Genomic DNA, 18,914 nt, shown 5'->3' with positions numbered 1-18,914 from the left:
ACGCGCTATTCCCTTAGTAAATTCGCATTTTCTGCCTTTCTACTTCCATCCTTCACAACACCTCTCTCTCTTCGATAGTCCGCAGAGCGAAGCGAGTAGAAGCCCCGTGAGGGCCAGTCCATGTTATTTTAGGTCTGTGTTCTTCAAATAAGATTTGACATTTGTTAGCTCCATCTAGAAAGGAGTTGCAATACTATTCAAAAATTCATCCATGCAAAGTTACCTTTCTCGAAACTTTTGTAAATACTTTAGAAAGAACAGGGGCGGATTGAAGCAGGTTTTGTTAGGTATTCACTAGTGGACAAAAGTAAGGGCATCAAATCCTCTATTTGAGGATCTACTTGTCAAATCATGCAACAGCGACTTTTGAAGGCTTCTGGTGTTTTGGTTCTGATTGAAACAGTTCGTCGAAGATTTTAAGACTTTAATCTACATTCTCGATGAATTTTGACTTTTGAGAACAATTGCACTAACTTAAAAAAATATGCGACTGATGAAGCTCTGAAAATCCTTGGCATTTGGCCCTGCCCCCATAGTAGTCAGACCTCAATCCCATTGAACATGCTTGGAATCATCTACAAAGAGCTTTGGATTCTCATCAACCAAGAATTCAGATTGCTTTCACCGCTAGTCTGGCGGGAAATTCATCAAGGCTGCTTCAACAATCTGATTGAAAATATGCGAAGACGTTGTCAGGTTGTGGTTGATGTTCGAGGAGGCCATACTATTTACCTTAGAGTAAAAAACATATATCTCTATACTTAACTTAACTTTTTTTCAATTTTTTCGATTGAACTCAAACTGTGAAACGAAAAAATCATTTAGATAAGTTAGTATACATTTAGATCTCATATACCTATTCAAAAAATTGTTGGAAAAAAATTGGAAACTTCTGAAATAGTCTCAAAACGCTGAACTTCCTTGAATTTTTTGGAGCAGTACCTATACTTTTAATATTCAAACTTTTGTGTCGATATCTTAAGACTTACTTACGTAGTTAACCCCATATAAAAATAAAATTTGATAATTTTGTAGTAATTTATTTCTACCAAGGGTGATACGATCCAAAAAAATAATTGCAGACTGGACAGTGATGATAAGTGTTCTTGCAGGAGTCCATGAAATATGGCAGTAGACAGCACGGCCAACATCCAAAAAGACAAAGGACAAGAGCTGTAAGATGTGTTGCAGTTGATCTTTGTGTATACGTTTCTGTGACGACGATTGCTGAACAATGTGGACACACCATATATACAGGATCCGGTCCAAATAGCACTTCTTCCGCTGAAAAAATTTTTTGACAGCAGTGTGGTATTATTATATAATTACAAAAAAAAATTGTAGGGTGGGGAAAATTCATTTAGTCAACTCAACTTTCAACGTGATTTGAATTGTAGATTTATATTCATTATATTTTCATAGTAATAAAATACATAGAGGTTCCCTGCCTTCTTCAATACAAGGTGACCATGAGAAACATTCACAATTTGAAACTAAGAAATACTCAGAAATAGTGAGTCATAGTGTTGTGGGAGGGGTTCATTCGCCTTACCAAGAACGGCCATTTGTTTTCAGTCACAATGGAGCAGTGGTCGGTAGAGCAACGCGTGTTCACCACATGCGATACGTATGTTGAAAACGGTTACTCAGTGGTAGCAGCTAAATGAGCAGATTATGTTTCTCATGTTCACCTTGTACATGAAGATAAAGTACACGTTGTTGTGTAGCCAATTTTAATCTATTTTTATGAGATGTTTAGTTTTGTAATGATGCGTACAATGCTGAAAGCAATTATTAATTAACTAATAAGTCCCGGTCCTAATCAGTAAAAACACATTTTTTATCAAAAATTCGACTTTATTCGTTGACATAGTCATTAGTCATCTTCAAGAGTGATATAATATGTACCTACTCAGGTAGGTAGAGACCCATTTTGCCGCCCCAGAAGCTAACTCTTCTGAATACTAAAAATTAATATTGGATAATCGAGGTCCAGCGCCTGCTTAAGCGTTTCTACCGTTCTATTTTTCATGGATTTAAATTTTAATCCATTAGATCATTTAGAATGAGTGGAATGTTATAAACAAAAAAAGTGCTCAACTGAATTCTGAAAAATATAATATGATAAAATATATGAATTGAGTTCAGGTTTCAGATTCTTCGATTTTTTCTTTGATATGATCAATATAATTCACGATGCAAAGATGTTTAAGATAAGTATATTTGTAAAAAATCATCAGTGAAATTCGTTCTTCCAGTAAATGTAGATAATGTCGCCCTCCATTATTTGCCGCCCCTCTAGAGTGGGCCCTGCAGTTTCAGGTTCCTAGCTCAGTTTCGATTTTAGAAAAAGCTTGAAAATTTGTTTTTTTCTTGTTTAAGATTATCGAGTAAAACAATCGGATGATGCGGATGAACCATTATCTGATTCCAATACGCCCACGCCCATCACTAGTTAATTTGATATAAAAAATGAAGAATATTATGAAATAATAAAACTTCTTATATTTCTTGAGAAGTATCAGTTGGAAGTGAAGAAATGGATTCGTTTTCTTATATTTTGCATCCCATTCTGAGGAATCAACATTCTGGTTAGGAAATTGAAAAGAAAATAATCCAGAACCCCAAGTGGCCATAAAATTCGGCAACGTAAAGGAAACACCGACAAGCCTGATGAGTGCATGAGTTTTTTTAGCGTCAATAACTTACGAGTTATTGAGGCAGCACTATGAAGGTATCACGCCATATCTGGATATTTATGGGTATAATGTCTAATGCGGACCTTTTACGGTTTTTGATGTTATTCAACGCCCTCCTGGCTGACCACCAAAAAGATGGCATGAAAGCTGGACATCTACGTCACAGGAGGCTGGATAAACAGAAAATAACAAGACAATAGTCTCAAGAAAAAGTGAAAGAAGAAGAAGAAGATGTTATTCAAATTTGTCGGTATTCCTTCCTGTTGTTGCTGACTGAATTAAATCACATTTGGTACTTTGAATTTCTACACATGTGATTTTTGTTGATCAAGCTTGAAATGCCGCCCTTGAATTTTGCCGACCTAGGCGACCGCCTACCCTGCCTACCCCCAAGCGATGGCCATGTATGTACTCCAACGCAACGCCGTACGTGGTACTTTGCTAGTAAATCAGTGTGATAGTAGGCATCCGGAAATATCCGGATATCGAAATTATGCGGTTGCTTCGGAAGTGAATAAAAACAAGCTGAAGATTTCACCTTCAGAAGAGAGATGGAAAGGACATATCAATGTATATCTATGCATGTATGAGATCATATTAATGTATTTTCGTCTCGTCAAAAAGTGTGGTTATACAGAGGCTAAGGTCAAAGCCTTCACTAGCTAAACTGCCGCCCTAGGGAGATACCCAATTTGACGCCCTAACAGAAGCTAACTTCATATTGGATAATCGGGGTCTAAGAAAGCTCGCTCTAGCATTTCTGCCGCCGCGGCAAAAATACAAGTCAGAGCACCCTTGAAGGTTTGAGGTTTTGTACTAAGCAAGAGGGAGGGGTGGATTTGGTTGGATTGGTGAATCATAGATTTAGTGTGAAAAACTACACACTTTTTCTATGAAGAGTATTTTAGGAAAGAAAAAATGTATTTCAAATGTAATTATTTTTTAGATGATTTAGGAAACGTGGAATGTAACAAACAATAAACGTGCAACTGAATTCTTACGAATGAATGGTGACCTTCTTGATGCAAAGATGCTTAAGATTAGTGAATTTGATGAAAAAAATCATTTGTGAAATTTGTTGAAATAAAAAAATTATTTGATTCATTCTTCTAGGAATCCAGAAGGAAAAGGATCCAGAAGCCGCCCCAAGTGGCAATAAAATTCTGCAACGTTTAGCAAAGCGAACGCCGACAAGCCTAATGAGTTCATATTTTTTTTTAGCATCAAAACGGCTCAGGTACATCCATAGTAAGTGGCATCTAGCTTCTCGGGGCAAAAACTGGAAAATATAAGGAGAAATGAACTCTCTCGGTATTGAACAGATACCACAGATTACATAGATAACATAGATAGAACACTCGCCTTCCCCCACCCGAAATTAAGTTTTAGTTCTGATTCCGGTCGCTTGGAACCGCTGCTAGTCATTTGTTTACGTTTGGTTTGCTCTTGCAAAAAAAATTCATTTTAACCTAACCTAAAACCTGCAGGTTCAATTGCCGTACGTGGCAGAAATTCATTTGAAATATGCTTCCACATTTCGAGGTAAGTGCTCCAATCAAACTAGCTTCAATTTAATAAATAAATCATACATTATTTTATCAGAATGCCTAAAATAAAGAAGTGCAAGACATCGTTTCCCTAAGAGTGATTTGGATATATTTGATAACTGGCTCCAAATTATCAAAGAAAAATGGGGAATACGTATTGATTTTTGCTGAGAACGAGAATATGAATTGAATGAACATATAGAAGCTCAGAAGAATTGACGTTGATCCTAAAAGATTAGGCGGTCAATATGAGAAAGAAAGACAAAAGCGAATATAAAGAAGCAACGGTGAAGACAATGTAGAACGTTTTGTGCAAACTCTTGCAAAAAAGTACTATAATGACTATAACATTGCATTGCATAGAACCATTTAACAATATAATATCAGCCCGAGATGCCCATTATGCAAAGGTAATAGATCATCCATAGTGGAGAACAGCATCGAATCTAATGCTCAGTTAAATTTCAATAAATTCATAAATTTTTTTGTTAAAAAATTTTTGCATATATAATTTTTTCAGAATGCCTAAAATAAAGAAATATTGTGTACAAGTATGTACCGATTAGACAAGTTTAAGACATCGTTTCCCTAAGAGTGATTTGGATACACTTGATAATTGGCTCCCAATTAGCCAACCAAAAAATTAGCATCTTCCAGCAAACCAGGTCTTACTTGTGATGCCATACCTACAATCCGTATTTCAGGTGATTTTATTGAATTTTTCTATTTTATTCATAATTAAATCCCTCAATTTTTGTTTCCATGTGTACTGCACAATGTTAAAATGGAGCTGTAGCTAATTCTGATTTAAACAATGCTTAGGATTAGACATTAGATATGGTTAGTTAGTATTCATTTCAGCGATAGTCGTAGGAAGGAAAGTATCACCTGTGCGTAATATATTGTTATTTTATTATAAATTATTGTTGAAACTCATTTATTCCTTTATTGTTGATGCAACTTTATTCATTCATTGTTGATTTATTTATTCATATATTGTTTATTTTTTGTCAGTTTATTTATTTTTGGGAACTGCTAACTCACTATATGTTTATTCAACAATCGACTTTTATTTGCCCCTAAAATAATAAAATCACATATTATACCAGTTATTTATAGAAAAATTTAAATGGTCTTTGGTCATCACAGCACCAAACTCCATTTGAGTTGCTCAATATTTCGTAAATAAATTCAAAACAAGTATAGGAACACCACTCACTTCAAATTTCCCGCGTTTGTTGAGTTTGTTCTGATCTCGACCGCCAGGGGGAGTTAAGTTTCAAATAATTCCCCTTTATGTAGGGAAGTGTCGCATCTATGTTATCCGTAATCTGTGCCAGATACCTTTTCATCCCTATCCTCACGGGATAGCTGCATGATGCCGAATGATATGGAAGCAGGATTTGAAAAGCGTTCGAACCAGAAGCAGTGTGACCAGATTGAAATATGGTGTATCTACTAAACTTGCCGCAGAAATCTACTAAAAATCTACCAACACCGTTCAGAAATCTACTAAAATTCTACTAATATATTTTTTGACAAAATTTCACAGATGGCGCTGCATTAGATTTTAACATTATTCAGAATACACTTTAATCTAATGTCCCTTTTGGTTAAATTTTACTTCATGAATAGGATAAACAGTACAGATGCGTACAGATTCGAAAATAAAACAAGATTTTATTTCAAAATTTAAACGACAAAAAAAAAGGAAAAAAAAACCGAACAAAAACAATAAGGATCAAAAAAGCAAATATGAACAAACAAATTTATATATTGAATAAACAAAAGGATATAAATAATAAAAACTGAAATCTTTCGAATAAAAATAACATTAAATAAAGAAATGAAATACTACAGTTGAACATAAAAAAAATAATTGAAAAATCAGTATCAATCTGCAGTCAAATCCTCGTCTTTAACATTCATATATAAATTTTCACTATCCATCGAATCGAGCATATTTTTTGTAGGTTGAAAACGACAACAATCACCTATCTCTTTAAGTCCTTTAGCATATTATAATAATGCAATATTTTTATTTGGAAATCTGTTTCTATTTTTTGTTTTGATGCGGTTAATAGCCGAAAATATTCTCTTGCATTTGGCAATCGAAATCTGAAATATGCAGCCACCCAAATTTGTCGATGAAATTCCAGTTAGACATATTTTTTTCCACTAAATAGAATACCAAATGTGAGATAATGGTATATTTTCAACGGAAGTTTACACACCATCTGTTTTTAATGAGGCACCCTTCGGATATTCCATCATTCTTCGTATTTATTCTCAGCCGACAGCCACCAAAGAACTTTTATGATTTTATTATGTTTAAGTAGGTACATTCTTCTCGAAACACGTAGAACATAAAACCTCAATGAGAATGAACAATGAATTGATTCATAGGAACAGTCTAGACATCCGAATTTCCATATTCCCAACCGTCTCGGTTATATTTTTTGAAACTACCAAAATCTACTAAAATCTACCAAAGGATTTCTTCCTACTAAAAACTCCATGGAAATGCGAAAAATCTACTAAAAAAGTAGATTTCTACTAAATCTGGTCACACTGACCAGAAGTGTTCTTCGACCACCTTTTGGTGCAATTACACAACCTGTCTAGATGAAGCTAAAAGCCATAGGTTTTGTAATATGGACGTACAGCTGGCCATGCACAATTCTTTATGCTTGTATCTCGATACTCGCATGCACACTCGTTTAGAATAGAAAATGAAATAAAGGTCACCTGCAGTGGACATAAGGCATTTTACTTACGTGACGATTTCTGCGAGTTCATTCATATTGCAAGTTGAAAATCTTCATGAATTAAAAAAAAACACAGTATTCAATGAGCATTGAGAATTTTAGGCTTACACGAATTTTGCCTTGGTAAGTCGGACCAGATTCCTTCAACTTCCGCATAAGATGGCGGCGGTACTCTGGCGAATATTTTGGAAGAGTCCATATCTAGGATTTTCTTGTGGTCTCTAGGACCCATCCTCATCACTGCAGAATATGTTGGGGGTGTTCGGTAGTACGTAGGTGGTGGTGTTGAACTTGGAATTTCCGGTAGCTCGTTGTCTGTTTGTGTTACAGAGTGTAGTACTTTATATATTTCACATCTTGATGTGGACTTTGGGGTCAGGATTGCAGATGAAATGAATGCGATTTCTTCCGAGGTATTGCTCGTTGGAATGGAGTCAACCGTACCAGAAGTAGATGGCTGAGTTCCATGGTCTTCAGCGGAAATTTTATCAATTCGTTCTAAAATTGCATGATTACACATGGAAGTGATTTCATCTAGTTCTTTTATCTTGTCTCCCTTGTCACCCACCTCCGCATTTTCGACCTCTTCTTCGTCATTTTTTCTCATTTAAAAAGATGAATTTACCTACATTTTCTTAATCGATTTTCGAATAGCAAGTTTCTCTGACAAAAATGTCAAACCAAGGCCACCGAAATATAATTCATTTTGTGGAAAATGAAATAAAACATCGACATTCCCAAAAAGGAAACTGAGACATCGAGCTCTATGACCTCGAGATAAATACATAGACAGTGTGGTCCAACGAAAAATTAACACCTCGATTTTCTGGCTTTAAATTGAAAATGTGGAAAATCACTTGGACCCGTCAAATTTTGATTCGAGGGGGAACAACTTTTCCGTTCATTACATCCCCCTAACTGCAAACCCCTAACGGGGGTGAGCAGGGCCGGCGCGAGCAATTTTGGTGCCTGAAGTAAAGAATTTTTTGGCGCCCCTTCTGAAAAAAATCAATAAACACTACCACCCCCTCCCTCCCAACAAAACATCACCTGTCCATCGCCATTTTTTATTTCTTTAGCGTTTTTGCTAATCGTTTCTCTTCAAGTCGTTTCCACTGGGTTTCTCTTTTTTTCCGGACATTTTTCCTACAATAAATTCCTGGATTTATTCAACGCCGATGAACAATGAGTAAGTAATATATCTGATTCTCACATTCACAAGACACTGCGTACGATCGATGAAAGATTACCTATCACACCACAAGATACTAAGGGCGGTAAGGCATGGAAAGCTTCGAAAACTAAATGGGATTAAAAACATTTAGCATTTATCAGTAACTAGTTTCGAATGCAGAATCGTAGGAATTTTTCATATGTTGAATGTGTAAACAACTTCCACGTAATTCAAAGTGTTGTTTTTCGTCTTTGTGAAATACATTCCGTCCCTCATTCAATTAGGGTAATAGGCAATGCTGTTTATATTGGTTTGGTTGCCATGTATTATTTATTGAACAGACGGCTTAGTAAAGACGGTTTGGAGATTTTTATTGCAGGGAATGTTTATAAACGAAGCAAAGCGGACCAACCTCATGTTGTTTTTAAGTATCAAGACTATATTTTTTCAGAAATATGAAAGGGCGGCCTCAAACTGGGCTAAATTGCCGCCGTTTCCATAGAGGCGCCTGAAACAGTCGCTTCACTGTTTCACCCCTAACGCCGGCCCTGGGGGTGAATACAGTCCCTTGATTTTGAAAAGGGATGAGGGGTGTTGCGATACCTCATTTTGAAGATCTTATCGAGTTCTTTCTGATCCTGAAATTTCTCTTCAAAATTTTAATCGATCACGAAATATCAAGTAATATACTGAAAGAGTACTAACCACTAAGTACTTTTGAAATGTGTCGGATAAGAATAATATTCTATATAGAGATAAATTCTACATTGCCTCTTTCACTATTTTCGCTGTTATTTAGTTATCAATGGATATTTTGAAACGAAATTTCAGGGTCAGATAGAACTCGATGCGATCTTCAGAATGAGTTATCGCAACACCCCCAGGCGCGGATCCAGGCCCCACTTTTGGGGGGGGGGGGGACTTTTAGATACTCAAAATACTGAAAATGTGGAACCCAGACACTTCCGCCATTTTGGGACGTCATTTTTTTGCCGTTCATTAATATGAGTTTTCACAAAATGTATTGAAGGTGAAATTTATTTTATTTATTTATTTGAGCCTTAGTATGTCAAATTCTAGGAGGGCCGGCAAAATTCAAGAGGTGCCCGGGCCATTTGGGGGGAACGTTCCCCCAGTTCCCCCTCCTTGGATCCGCGCCTGAACACCCCTCATCCCTATTCAAAATTAAGGGTTGTGCACACCCCCGTTAGGGGGTGTGTGACGTCACAGGAATGAGAAAAGCTAAAAAGTTGTTCCTCCTTGAAAAAGAAATTGAAGGGTTTGAGCGATTTTCCACATTTTCATTTTAAAATCGGAAAATCGAGGTGTTAAGTTTTCGTTCGACCACCCTGTATATCGTTTTTAAGTAGGGCCCTCGCCAAACTACCGACCTAATTTGCTGCCCTAGCATAAGTCAACTCCGCAGAATGCAAAGATTTAATATTGGTTATCCGGGTCTCTTACTGAGAGATAAGAGAACTGAAACATTTTGACAATAACGTAGGGGAAATATTCATTAACAAAAAAGCAACAATTTCAAACCTGTAAAAAATTTAAATTCATTTTAGGATTGATAAGCCGAAATAAACATATTACTTGAATTATCGTTTCCCTGTACTCTCATATCTTTTTTAGTTCGCTAACTTTAACCTTTTCAAAATCACCTCCAACCGTTTTTCCTGAAGGAACAGATCCTAGTAAATACTCCCTGATTCTAATCATTCCTTTTCGCTATATTCAGAAAATGACTTGTGGAAAACTATGGTATATCTACATATGTATTAATGAATACCATCTATTCTACGTGACTCACATCGTAGATAAAACACAGTGCCGCAAAATGTTTGAAAAACAAAAAACTATAGAGCTTATTCTCAATAACTTAATCTGAAGTCCACAAATCCAAAGGTAAATTGAAAAAGTTAGAATATCATAACACTCACTTTGCATATACATTAAACGTATAAAATATTTAAATTTATTGTGGTATGAAATGAAAACACTTCTTATACTCGATTAGAATGATAAGATGGAAATGATGTTTGTACCGACTGTGCCCCGTCAGCAGTCCCACCATCACCCGAAGCTCGGCTCATGACAGCTTCGAGAACTTCTTGGCGTAGGTAGGTGAAATCGTCACGAATTTCTTTGCCTGAGCAAGTCCAGGAGTTTTAGTTCAGTGGATTATCCTGTTATTAAACTCCCATAGCTGGACCGCAGCTTTATATTGGTCTTTTCCTAGCCCACAGAAAGGCTCAGGTCCAGCAGGTGTTAACCTTGATGCACTTTTTGCAAGTTCATCTGCTTTTTCATTTCCTTCAACCCCACAGTGCCCTGGTACCCATAGTAGAGTCACTTCATCGCCTCTTGCCAGTTGCTTAATGGTGTTACGGCACTCCCAAGTCAACAGAGACCCCTGGCAGTGCGATTCCAGGGATCTCAGCGTGGTTTGGGAGTCCGTGGTGATGCAGATATAGTTTATACCGTATGGTACCACGTACTACTCTGACCAATTGCAACCTTCGCGGGTTAAGACTGTTGCAAGAAAACTGGATATTTCCGTATGTTTCTTGTTGATATTTCCTAGGATAATTTTATTACCAACATGTGGTTCAAGGCATGCAGCTTGCCGAAGCGTTTTTCTGGACTTTGGTTCAGTCATGAAAAAAAATGTGGATCATTGTTTTCAAATTTTTAAGCGAAAAAACAGGTTTGCCACCATTTGGCTACATAATGCATTGGAGGGAATATAATTCCATATGAAAATTCTTGAAACAATTTATTGTTTTCATTCAAAAATCAACTCAATTCCATATTTTTCGCATCTTGTACGTGGGAAATCTTCACAATTGGGAATTCGCACCTAATTTTGCTACACTGACCCGAAGGTGATATTCTGATTCATAATCAGATACAAATTGATCAATATCGTTCTCTGTAGCTTGATCCAGCAAAAGGATCCTCCTTCTCCAAGATTTCATTCTCATTGCAATTATCGCTATATAAACTTGTGAAATTTTCTCATTTCTCGAGCACTTCTCGGTCTGTCATTGCTTTCTTATCGCTCATTCCGAAATCATAAAATTTGAAAATGAATAAAAAAGGGCGTTCATTTCATTTCAATAGTAGGGTATATTATGTAATAGATTGCAACAAAAAAGTTTTTCAGTGCAAGTACCTACTACCAACACTTATTTATAGTATTCTAATGCATAATGTTGCCAATTCGCAACAAAACAAAACTTGTTATTACAGAGGAAATCATAAATGAATACCATAAGAAAATGGCCAAAGGAAAACACGTCTCAGCTCCTGTTTTCAAGTCACAATAAAAGTTTATGAATATTATGAATATTAACGCCACCAAGATGTGTAAATTTGAATTATTTATCTAAGCGATAGGTAACCAATTATCTACAGTATGCACCCCGCTGCTATCTAGGGTATTTTATTCATCTACATGTAGCCAAACGGCAACTGTATGCATTTAAGGGTTCAACTCAATAATCACATGAAATTCTTGGATTTTTTCTGGTCTTGGAGATGCCATCAACATGATGAATGTGTTATTTCACACCTAAACACATTTCAGTTCGATCGACTCGGTAGTTTAGAATTCCGAACGCCCATATTTACGGAACCCCCAGTCAGATTTTACCCTCGAATATAAATTTCTATGAATAGTCATAAAATAAAATATTCTCGTATTGAAGTTGTAACTTTCTCTAGTTGTAACTTTCGTGACATCAACGTCATGATGTGAGCAATAAATTGATGATATGAATTGGAACAAATAATTTGAAATTCTAGTGATAAGTATGTCTGATTGTCGGAGCTGCAGATCGTCAACATCCCGTAGTTTAAGATGTAATATATGCGGGAAAACCTTTCCTTATAATCCAGAATGCATAGGAAAGCTTGGTCAGCATAATTGTGAAGAGCATTGGATCCATAAAATAGGGCATTTTGTAAACAAAAAGTCGAAATGTGGAAGTGAGTATTGAAGTAACTGATGGAAAAATTGAATATGTTTCGCTTCTTCAAAAACTCAAACGATCTCCACTTTAGTGGACTGAATTTCTTGATGATAAGGATATCACACAGGTTTTGGTTAGAAAGAAAAAAAATAGTGAATATAGTTATAGTTATCAAAATAGTGTTTGGAGCAAATGACTCTTCAATAATACCATTCTGTTGTGATCAACACAAATAACGGGTGTTTTTTTTTGAGGTATATAACTTTAAGGCCCGGTGCACACATCCGACTTTTGTAGTTACGACACCGTTGCTGTGTCGTACTTGCGGCCTGTGGTACAAAGAATCAAATGGGAGCATGCACACTACCCGTCGTGCCGTTGCGACGTCGTAACTGCCATCATGCGGTCGTTTTTTGGTAGCATGTCCCTCTAGGCCGCAACTGGGCCGCAGTCGTACATGCGATCTCTCAGTACTCTTTTCTATGGCCCGGTGCACACATCCGACTTTTGCAGTTACGACACCGTTGCTGTGTCGTACTTGCGGCTTGTGGTACAAAGAATCAAATGGGAGCATGCACACTACCCGCCGTGCAGTTGCGACGTCGTAACTGCATACGATCGTTTTTTCGTAGCATGTCCCTCTAGGCCGCAACTGGGCCGCAGTCGTACATGCGATCTCTCAGTACTCTTTTCTATATTGGCCTGTGCACACATACGACTTTTGTCGTGAGTTCGCACAATGGCAGAGAGGGAATTGGATATCGATTTCTTCATTGAAGAAACTAAAATGAGATGATGTCATCAGAAAAATTTATTGGGTAGTAGTATGTTGTTCTCATCAATTCTTCGAACAACAGGATTTTCAACAATTCATCTCTATTTCTCATGATCGGTGAGTCCGCTGTTAGCCTATATATTTTCTTCCGAACGATTTTATCATTGTCTATAGTTATTGCGAAAGTAATAAAGTATCTTATTCAAACTCTTATTGATAAAAATTTAAATTCAATTTTTGAAACAGCTAGAGATTTCAAGATCATATGAGTGACAGTTTCGTAGAAATCATGAAAAACTGAAAAAGTTTTAAATTTTTATGATCCAACAAATACTATAATCAAATAAGTCCAGAAAGTATTACATTCACGATGCTGAATGGGAAACTAGTGCGCATTGAATTGATCCGGCTCCGCAACCACGCCGGTGTAGTATGTAGTGTGCATTGAATAGGTACGACACCGCAACGGGTGTCGTAACTACAAAAGTCGGATGTGTGCACCGGGCCTAAGTTGGCATTTCTGTTCAAGATGGCGACCGATTTAACAGCTGTCAAATGATTTATTCTCAGTTTGGTTTGACAATTCATCATAAATAGACTCACGCCTGAACAACACTTGCAAATAGTGCAATTTCATTTCGAAAATAATGGTTTTGTGCGGAATACGTATCGCGCACTACGTCCATTTTATCGTCGACAAAATCGTCCATCAGAGCAGTTAATTCGATTAACCATGGAACGTTTTCGCACCACGTTTACTCTTATTGATAACTCGCATCCCCAGAGACGCCGTACGGTGCGTACAGAAGAAGCTATTGCTGCTGTAGAGCGTAGCATTGAGGAAGACCCGAATGAGTCTATCCGCCAACGAGCACAGGAATTGGATCTGTGTCTATCCACTTTAAGGAAGATTTTGCGGAAGGATCTTGGTTTGTGTGCTTACAAAATTCAACTCATGCAAGAATTGAAGCCAAACGATCATCAACTAAGGCGTAGATTCGTCGAATGGGCCCAAAATGAGATTGCCGTTGTTCCCGATTTTCATAAGCGAATTTTGTTTGGCGATGAAGCGCACTTCTGGTTGAATGGCTACGTCAACAAACAAAACTGCCGCATTTGGAGTGAAGCTAATCCTCAAGTGTATGTCGAAACACCGTTACATCCAGAAAAACTGACTGTTTGGTGCGCTTTATGGGCTGGTGGAATCATTGGTCCGTACTTCTTCAAAAACGATGATGGCCAGAACGAATGGTGATCATGGCTCTATAGCCATGATTACTAACTTTTTCATTCCTGAATTGAACAACCATGATGTCCAGGAGCTGTGGTTCCAAAAAGACGGCGCAACATGTCACACAGCTCGTGCCACAATCGATTTATTGAAAGACACGTTTGGCGACCACCTAATTTCACGTTTCGGACCTGTGAATTGGCCTCCAAGATCTTGTGATTCAACACCGCTAGACTACTTTCTGTGGGGCTATGTAAAGTCATTGGTCTATGCGGATAAGCCACAAACCCTTGACCATTTGGAAGACAACATTCACCGTGTTATTGTCGATATACAGCCACAAATGTTGGAAAAAGTCATCGAAAATTAGACGTCCAGATTGGACTACATCCGAGCCAGCCGTAGCGGTCATATGCCAGAAATCATATTTAAAATGTAATGCCATAAGATTATCTTGCGGATAAATAAAATTCATGTCAATCGAATAATCCATCGTTGTTTTATTGTAATTTAAAGTTCTATAGCTCTAAAAAAAACACCCTTTATCAATCCTGATAAAATTCATACTGCAAACAGTGTGAACTATGTAAGGTGCGGTAGATGCTGGTTCACAACTCTGTGAAAAGTCACAAAAGATTTGTCTTCTTCTATGTGAGATCTCAACACTTCCCATAAAAAGAGAAAAATAACATATTTCTCATTTCTTCCATTCATTCAATCTTATGCAAAAAACCGATAGCATCAAGAAAAAATCCTTAATTCAGCAAATACTCAGATAGATTTTGGATTTATCATGATTTTTTCAGCTCCGATGGAAATTCAATGGATCGCAAATGCGAAAGTTAATGTGAAGAGATTGAAGAGAGAAAATTTCCTAGACTTGTATAAAACAACGAGTGAGTACATTGTTCAGAGGTAATCAGTATTCTATAATATGAAGTAATCAATAATGATGCTTTTGATTCGATTCGAACTTCAATCAGTTGATTTTTATTAACTCCTTTAGACATAGAAGACATGTTGACATAACATAAGTTTAATTTGAAAGTTAAAAGCAAATAAAATTAAATTAATTCATACAAAATTAGTAAAGAAAAAATTTATGCAGCAACTAACTCTATAAGTCAGATATTAGCGTCTACTAGGGATTCCCAGAATATTTTAACAAAATCATTTACTAATAATCTAAAGAATTTTCATCTTCTACTATCGGAAGCAAAAAATTCCGGGCCTCTATAGGTGCCACAAGTACCCAATGGATATACCGCCAGCGCTAGATCATAGTTTATCTAATTCACAGAAGTGATGATATAATTTGATTATTTTTCCAGTTGAAAGCTGGCATGATGGGCCTACTGAATTGCGATGTTGTTCATGCGGTTACGAAGGTCCTCCATATATAAGGAAACAAAAGAATAAGGTGAATTAGTTATAGAAAAAACCTCAACTATTCACTATTTTCAATGAGGAATTTCCAAAAAAAATTAATATACTTACATATTAGGTGCAAAATTAAGTTCCCGCTGTTTGCCAATAGATGGCTCCAGCAGTAAGTGCTGGTCATGAACCAAGCTTAAACTGAGATGTATAAAAACCTGGTGAATGCACTGATTAGATTTTGTTTTGCTAATTTTGAGAATATTAGTTATTAGTTATTAATATTAGTTATTAGCTTCGTTAAGTCAACTGTAGGTAGCGCTATTAACAAATTATGACAGATTCTTGTTATTTAAAATATTTGAATTTCTTCTATAAAAGTTATTGAACAACTCAACAAGAACAACAAAACAAGGGTCAAAACTCAACACGGCTTAACCGAAGACATACCCATACTGACAGGAATTCGCCAGGGCGATAGCCTAAGCCCAATATTATTCAACTTGATCATGAATGAGATTATAACTAGTGTCAACCAAACCAGTAGAGGATATAGAATGGGGCCAAGAGCATTGAATATCTTATGCTATGTGGATGATGCTATTTCAATGGCTGAAAACGAAGATGATCTACAACGTCTGCTATATCGATTCCAAACAACAGCCGATAAATTCAATATGATTATTTCATTGGAGAAAACGGAATCGATGGTCATCTTTCGGGAACCTATCCGATGCAAATTGTCCGTCAATGACAAACCCATCAAACAAACTATTCAATGTACATACTTAGGAGTAGAAATATCCAGCTGTAAGAACTTGTATCAAGAAGTGCGGACAGCAGAAAGTAAAGTCTGTATTTAAAAAACGGCTGTGAGGCCAATATTAACATACGCAGCAGAAACCCGTGCTGAAACTTCCAAAACCAAATTTATGATGAGAAGTACGGAGATGAAAATCCTAAGGACAATAAAGGGAGTAACACTGCGGGACCAAATAAGAAGCAGTGTTATACGGGAAGAACTGGCAGTGCAGGGTATTGTTCGGTTTGTACGGTCAAGGCGCAGTAACTGGAGAGATCACGTGGAAAGAATGAGCAACGATGGATGGGCAAAGAACGAAAAGCCAAACTCAAAACGCCCTCCCCGACCACGAAAGAGATGGTATGAGAGTTGGACGTCAACATCGCAAGAGGCTGGATGAACAGAAGATGACAAGACATGGTCTTAAGAATAAGGAAGAAGAATTACTTCCAGTAAACGCTTTGTGAATATTTCACTGCAGATGTACCAAATGGAGATGACTTCTCACTGTTTTCTTGAAATTCCTAGGAAATAAAAATATTCATAAGATGATCATTCCTTGCACTTTTCTTTGAACACGATGCACTTTAAATTATACAAGATATCTTACCTTTCTTTTCTTAGATTTAGCCTTACATGAAAAAAGTTTTAAACCTTTAGTGCTACCACCGTATTTTTCCTGTCATTAGAATTTTATATTTTCTTTCGCCACAGTGACATTCTGCACATGTTTCTTATAACGAGAAGTTAATGAAATACATATTAGGAAGGTTCATTATACATAGGAACCTGATCCTTGGTGTTCGTCTATTGATTTGAAACTTGATACATCAATCAACTTTAAATCAAAATCGAATTCTACAGAATGACAACGCTCGGCCTCACTAAACTTGTTGAAACCTAACTGGAAACGCTCGAATGGAAGATTCCTTTCCACCCGCCGTATTCCAAAGATATTGCGCAGTCAGATTATCACTTGTTCTGATCGTTGGTACATAGATTGGCTCATCAGCAGTTCCACACATATGAAAAAAATGGCTTGATTCGTGGATAGCCTCAAAAGATGAAAACTTTTACCGTAACGATATTTGAACTCTATCAGAAAGATGGAATATGATTGAAGCTAACAATGGGCAATACTTTGAATGATTCATTTGTAACCATCTTCTACAATAAAGTTGCATTTTCATAAAAAAACAGCGGTAACTTAGTTGCACAGCAAGTGTGAAAACCTGTTCATGTCAATGATTAACCCTTTGCGAATGACCTGTATAGTGTATAGTTCTTAATAATATAGTAAGGATTGTTTTGATTTTCAGGTTACATCTACACGTTTAGGACAATATCTTCTAATGGCATGTTGGCCTTTATGTTTCGCACCGATGGCATCGCAAAATGAAATAACCCTATATTGTAAAAAGTGTGGAGCATTGTTTGGTTCTTATGATATGGACAATGGTATTCTAATTCAGTCTTGTTGTACTTCTCGTGCTGATTGCACTTCTTCGAATTGTGGTAAATGTTGAATGCTCTTTTGATGACAATTAAATAATGAATAACAAACTTTTTCTTTACTTACATTACTAGTGCTGATTATTACTGTACGGCCAAGAACTTAAGGAGCTTTTTTTCAAACACAAGCCGTGTGGTCTAATTTAATTAAGGTTAGAAAAAACCTTGTCATTATGTAAACGCTCGCTCCTTTCTTTTTATTGTCGTCAGTTGGCATAATGTCATTATTGTATTATGACAATTTCGAGTTTATAACTTTGGACTAAGAACTAAACCTAAGAATTCAGTCGCGTTTTTGCACTCTCTTGTTAGTTCTTACTTAAGGCATGCACACGTGGTCGAACTACTTTCTATTTGTTCTATAGTTTAATGTTTGACATTGATACTCATTGTGAAAAAATTTAATTAAATTTTTTAAAATACACCTAATACTTTTCATCGATAAACACGAATGAAGAACATAAAATGATAGAAACTGGTACTCGTTAATATTGAAATTCTATGCGGAGCACGCGCTCTTCTATATTTTACCTGAGCCCTTAGTTCTTAGTTAACAGTTGGCCTGCTACCCTGCTAGCTAGTGTTAGTTCTTAGTTCTTAGGAAACGTGCATAAACGCCCTCATTGATTTGTTAGCGTTCAATTCTTAGTTCTGGACTTAGGTTTAGTCTTAGTTTTTAGGACTGGTGCATAAATCCACCGTTACACTTCAACTTAATTTTGAGTTAACAGCAATTGATTTTATTTCGTTCTGTGGAAAAGTGGTGTATATTCCATTCATTGAAAATAATGCAATTTGCTTTTTTTTCATACTTTTTGATATTCAAACAAAACTCAGTAATCAGGTTTCACAAAAAAAAAAACAGAATTCTGATAATTGTATGTGGCTAGGACGAATTATCATCAAACTGGTGGATAAGCTCCTATCCTTTCAATAACTTCGGTACTACCTTTGCTCGCTTCTTCGGAAGAACTTGAATTAACTTCTTGGGTGGAACTCAAAGAACCAGGCACCTGAATATATGGAAAATGATTACCGGATAATTTCAAATG

General features: G+C 36.5%; 2 protein-coding genes across 3 annotated transcripts; one reads left to right on the top strand and one right to left on the bottom strand.

The window, feature by feature from the left end:
- Nucleotides 1-1,024: 1,024 nt before the first annotated feature.
- Nucleotides 1,025-7,700, bottom strand: LOC123673597 (lipopolysaccharide-induced tumor necrosis factor-alpha factor homolog). Its single transcript, XM_045608181.1, has 2 exons — nt 7,123-7,700; nt 1,025-1,284 (listed from the first exon to the last, which is right to left on the bottom strand). Exons 1-2 carry the CDS (start codon nt 7,619-7,621, stop codon nt 1,046-1,048), a joined length of 738 nt encoding a protein of 245 aa, XP_045464137.1. The 5' UTR covers nt 7,622-7,700; the 3' UTR covers nt 1,025-1,045.
- A 4,219-nt stretch (nt 7,701-11,919) lies between these two features.
- Nucleotides 11,920-17,913, top strand: LOC123673593. 2 transcript variants are annotated; one of them, XM_045608171.1, is made up of 4 exons: nt 11,920-12,181; nt 14,978-15,067; nt 15,503-15,591; nt 17,670-17,913. In XM_045608171.1, exons 1-4 carry the CDS (start codon nt 12,007-12,009, stop codon nt 17,874-17,876), a joined length of 561 nt encoding a protein of 186 aa, XP_045464127.1. In that variant the 5' UTR covers nt 11,920-12,006; the 3' UTR covers nt 17,877-17,913. The 2 variants fall into 2 exon arrangements, with proteins under 2 accessions (XP_045464127.1, XP_045464128.1); XM_045608172.1 differs by lacking the exon at nt 15,503-15,591 and having other exon boundaries at nt 17,670-17,806.
- The last annotated feature ends 1,001 nt before the right edge of the window (nt 17,914-18,914 follow it).

Source organism: Harmonia axyridis, chromosome 2 (assembly GCF_914767665.1).
Source record: "Harmonia axyridis chromosome 2, icHarAxyr1.1, whole genome shotgun sequence".
Taxonomy (NCBI): Eukaryota; Metazoa; Arthropoda; class Insecta; order Coleoptera; family Coccinellidae; genus Harmonia; species Harmonia axyridis.
Note: the sequence above shows the minus strand (reverse complement) of the source record. Positions and strands in the feature narration are given on the sequence as shown.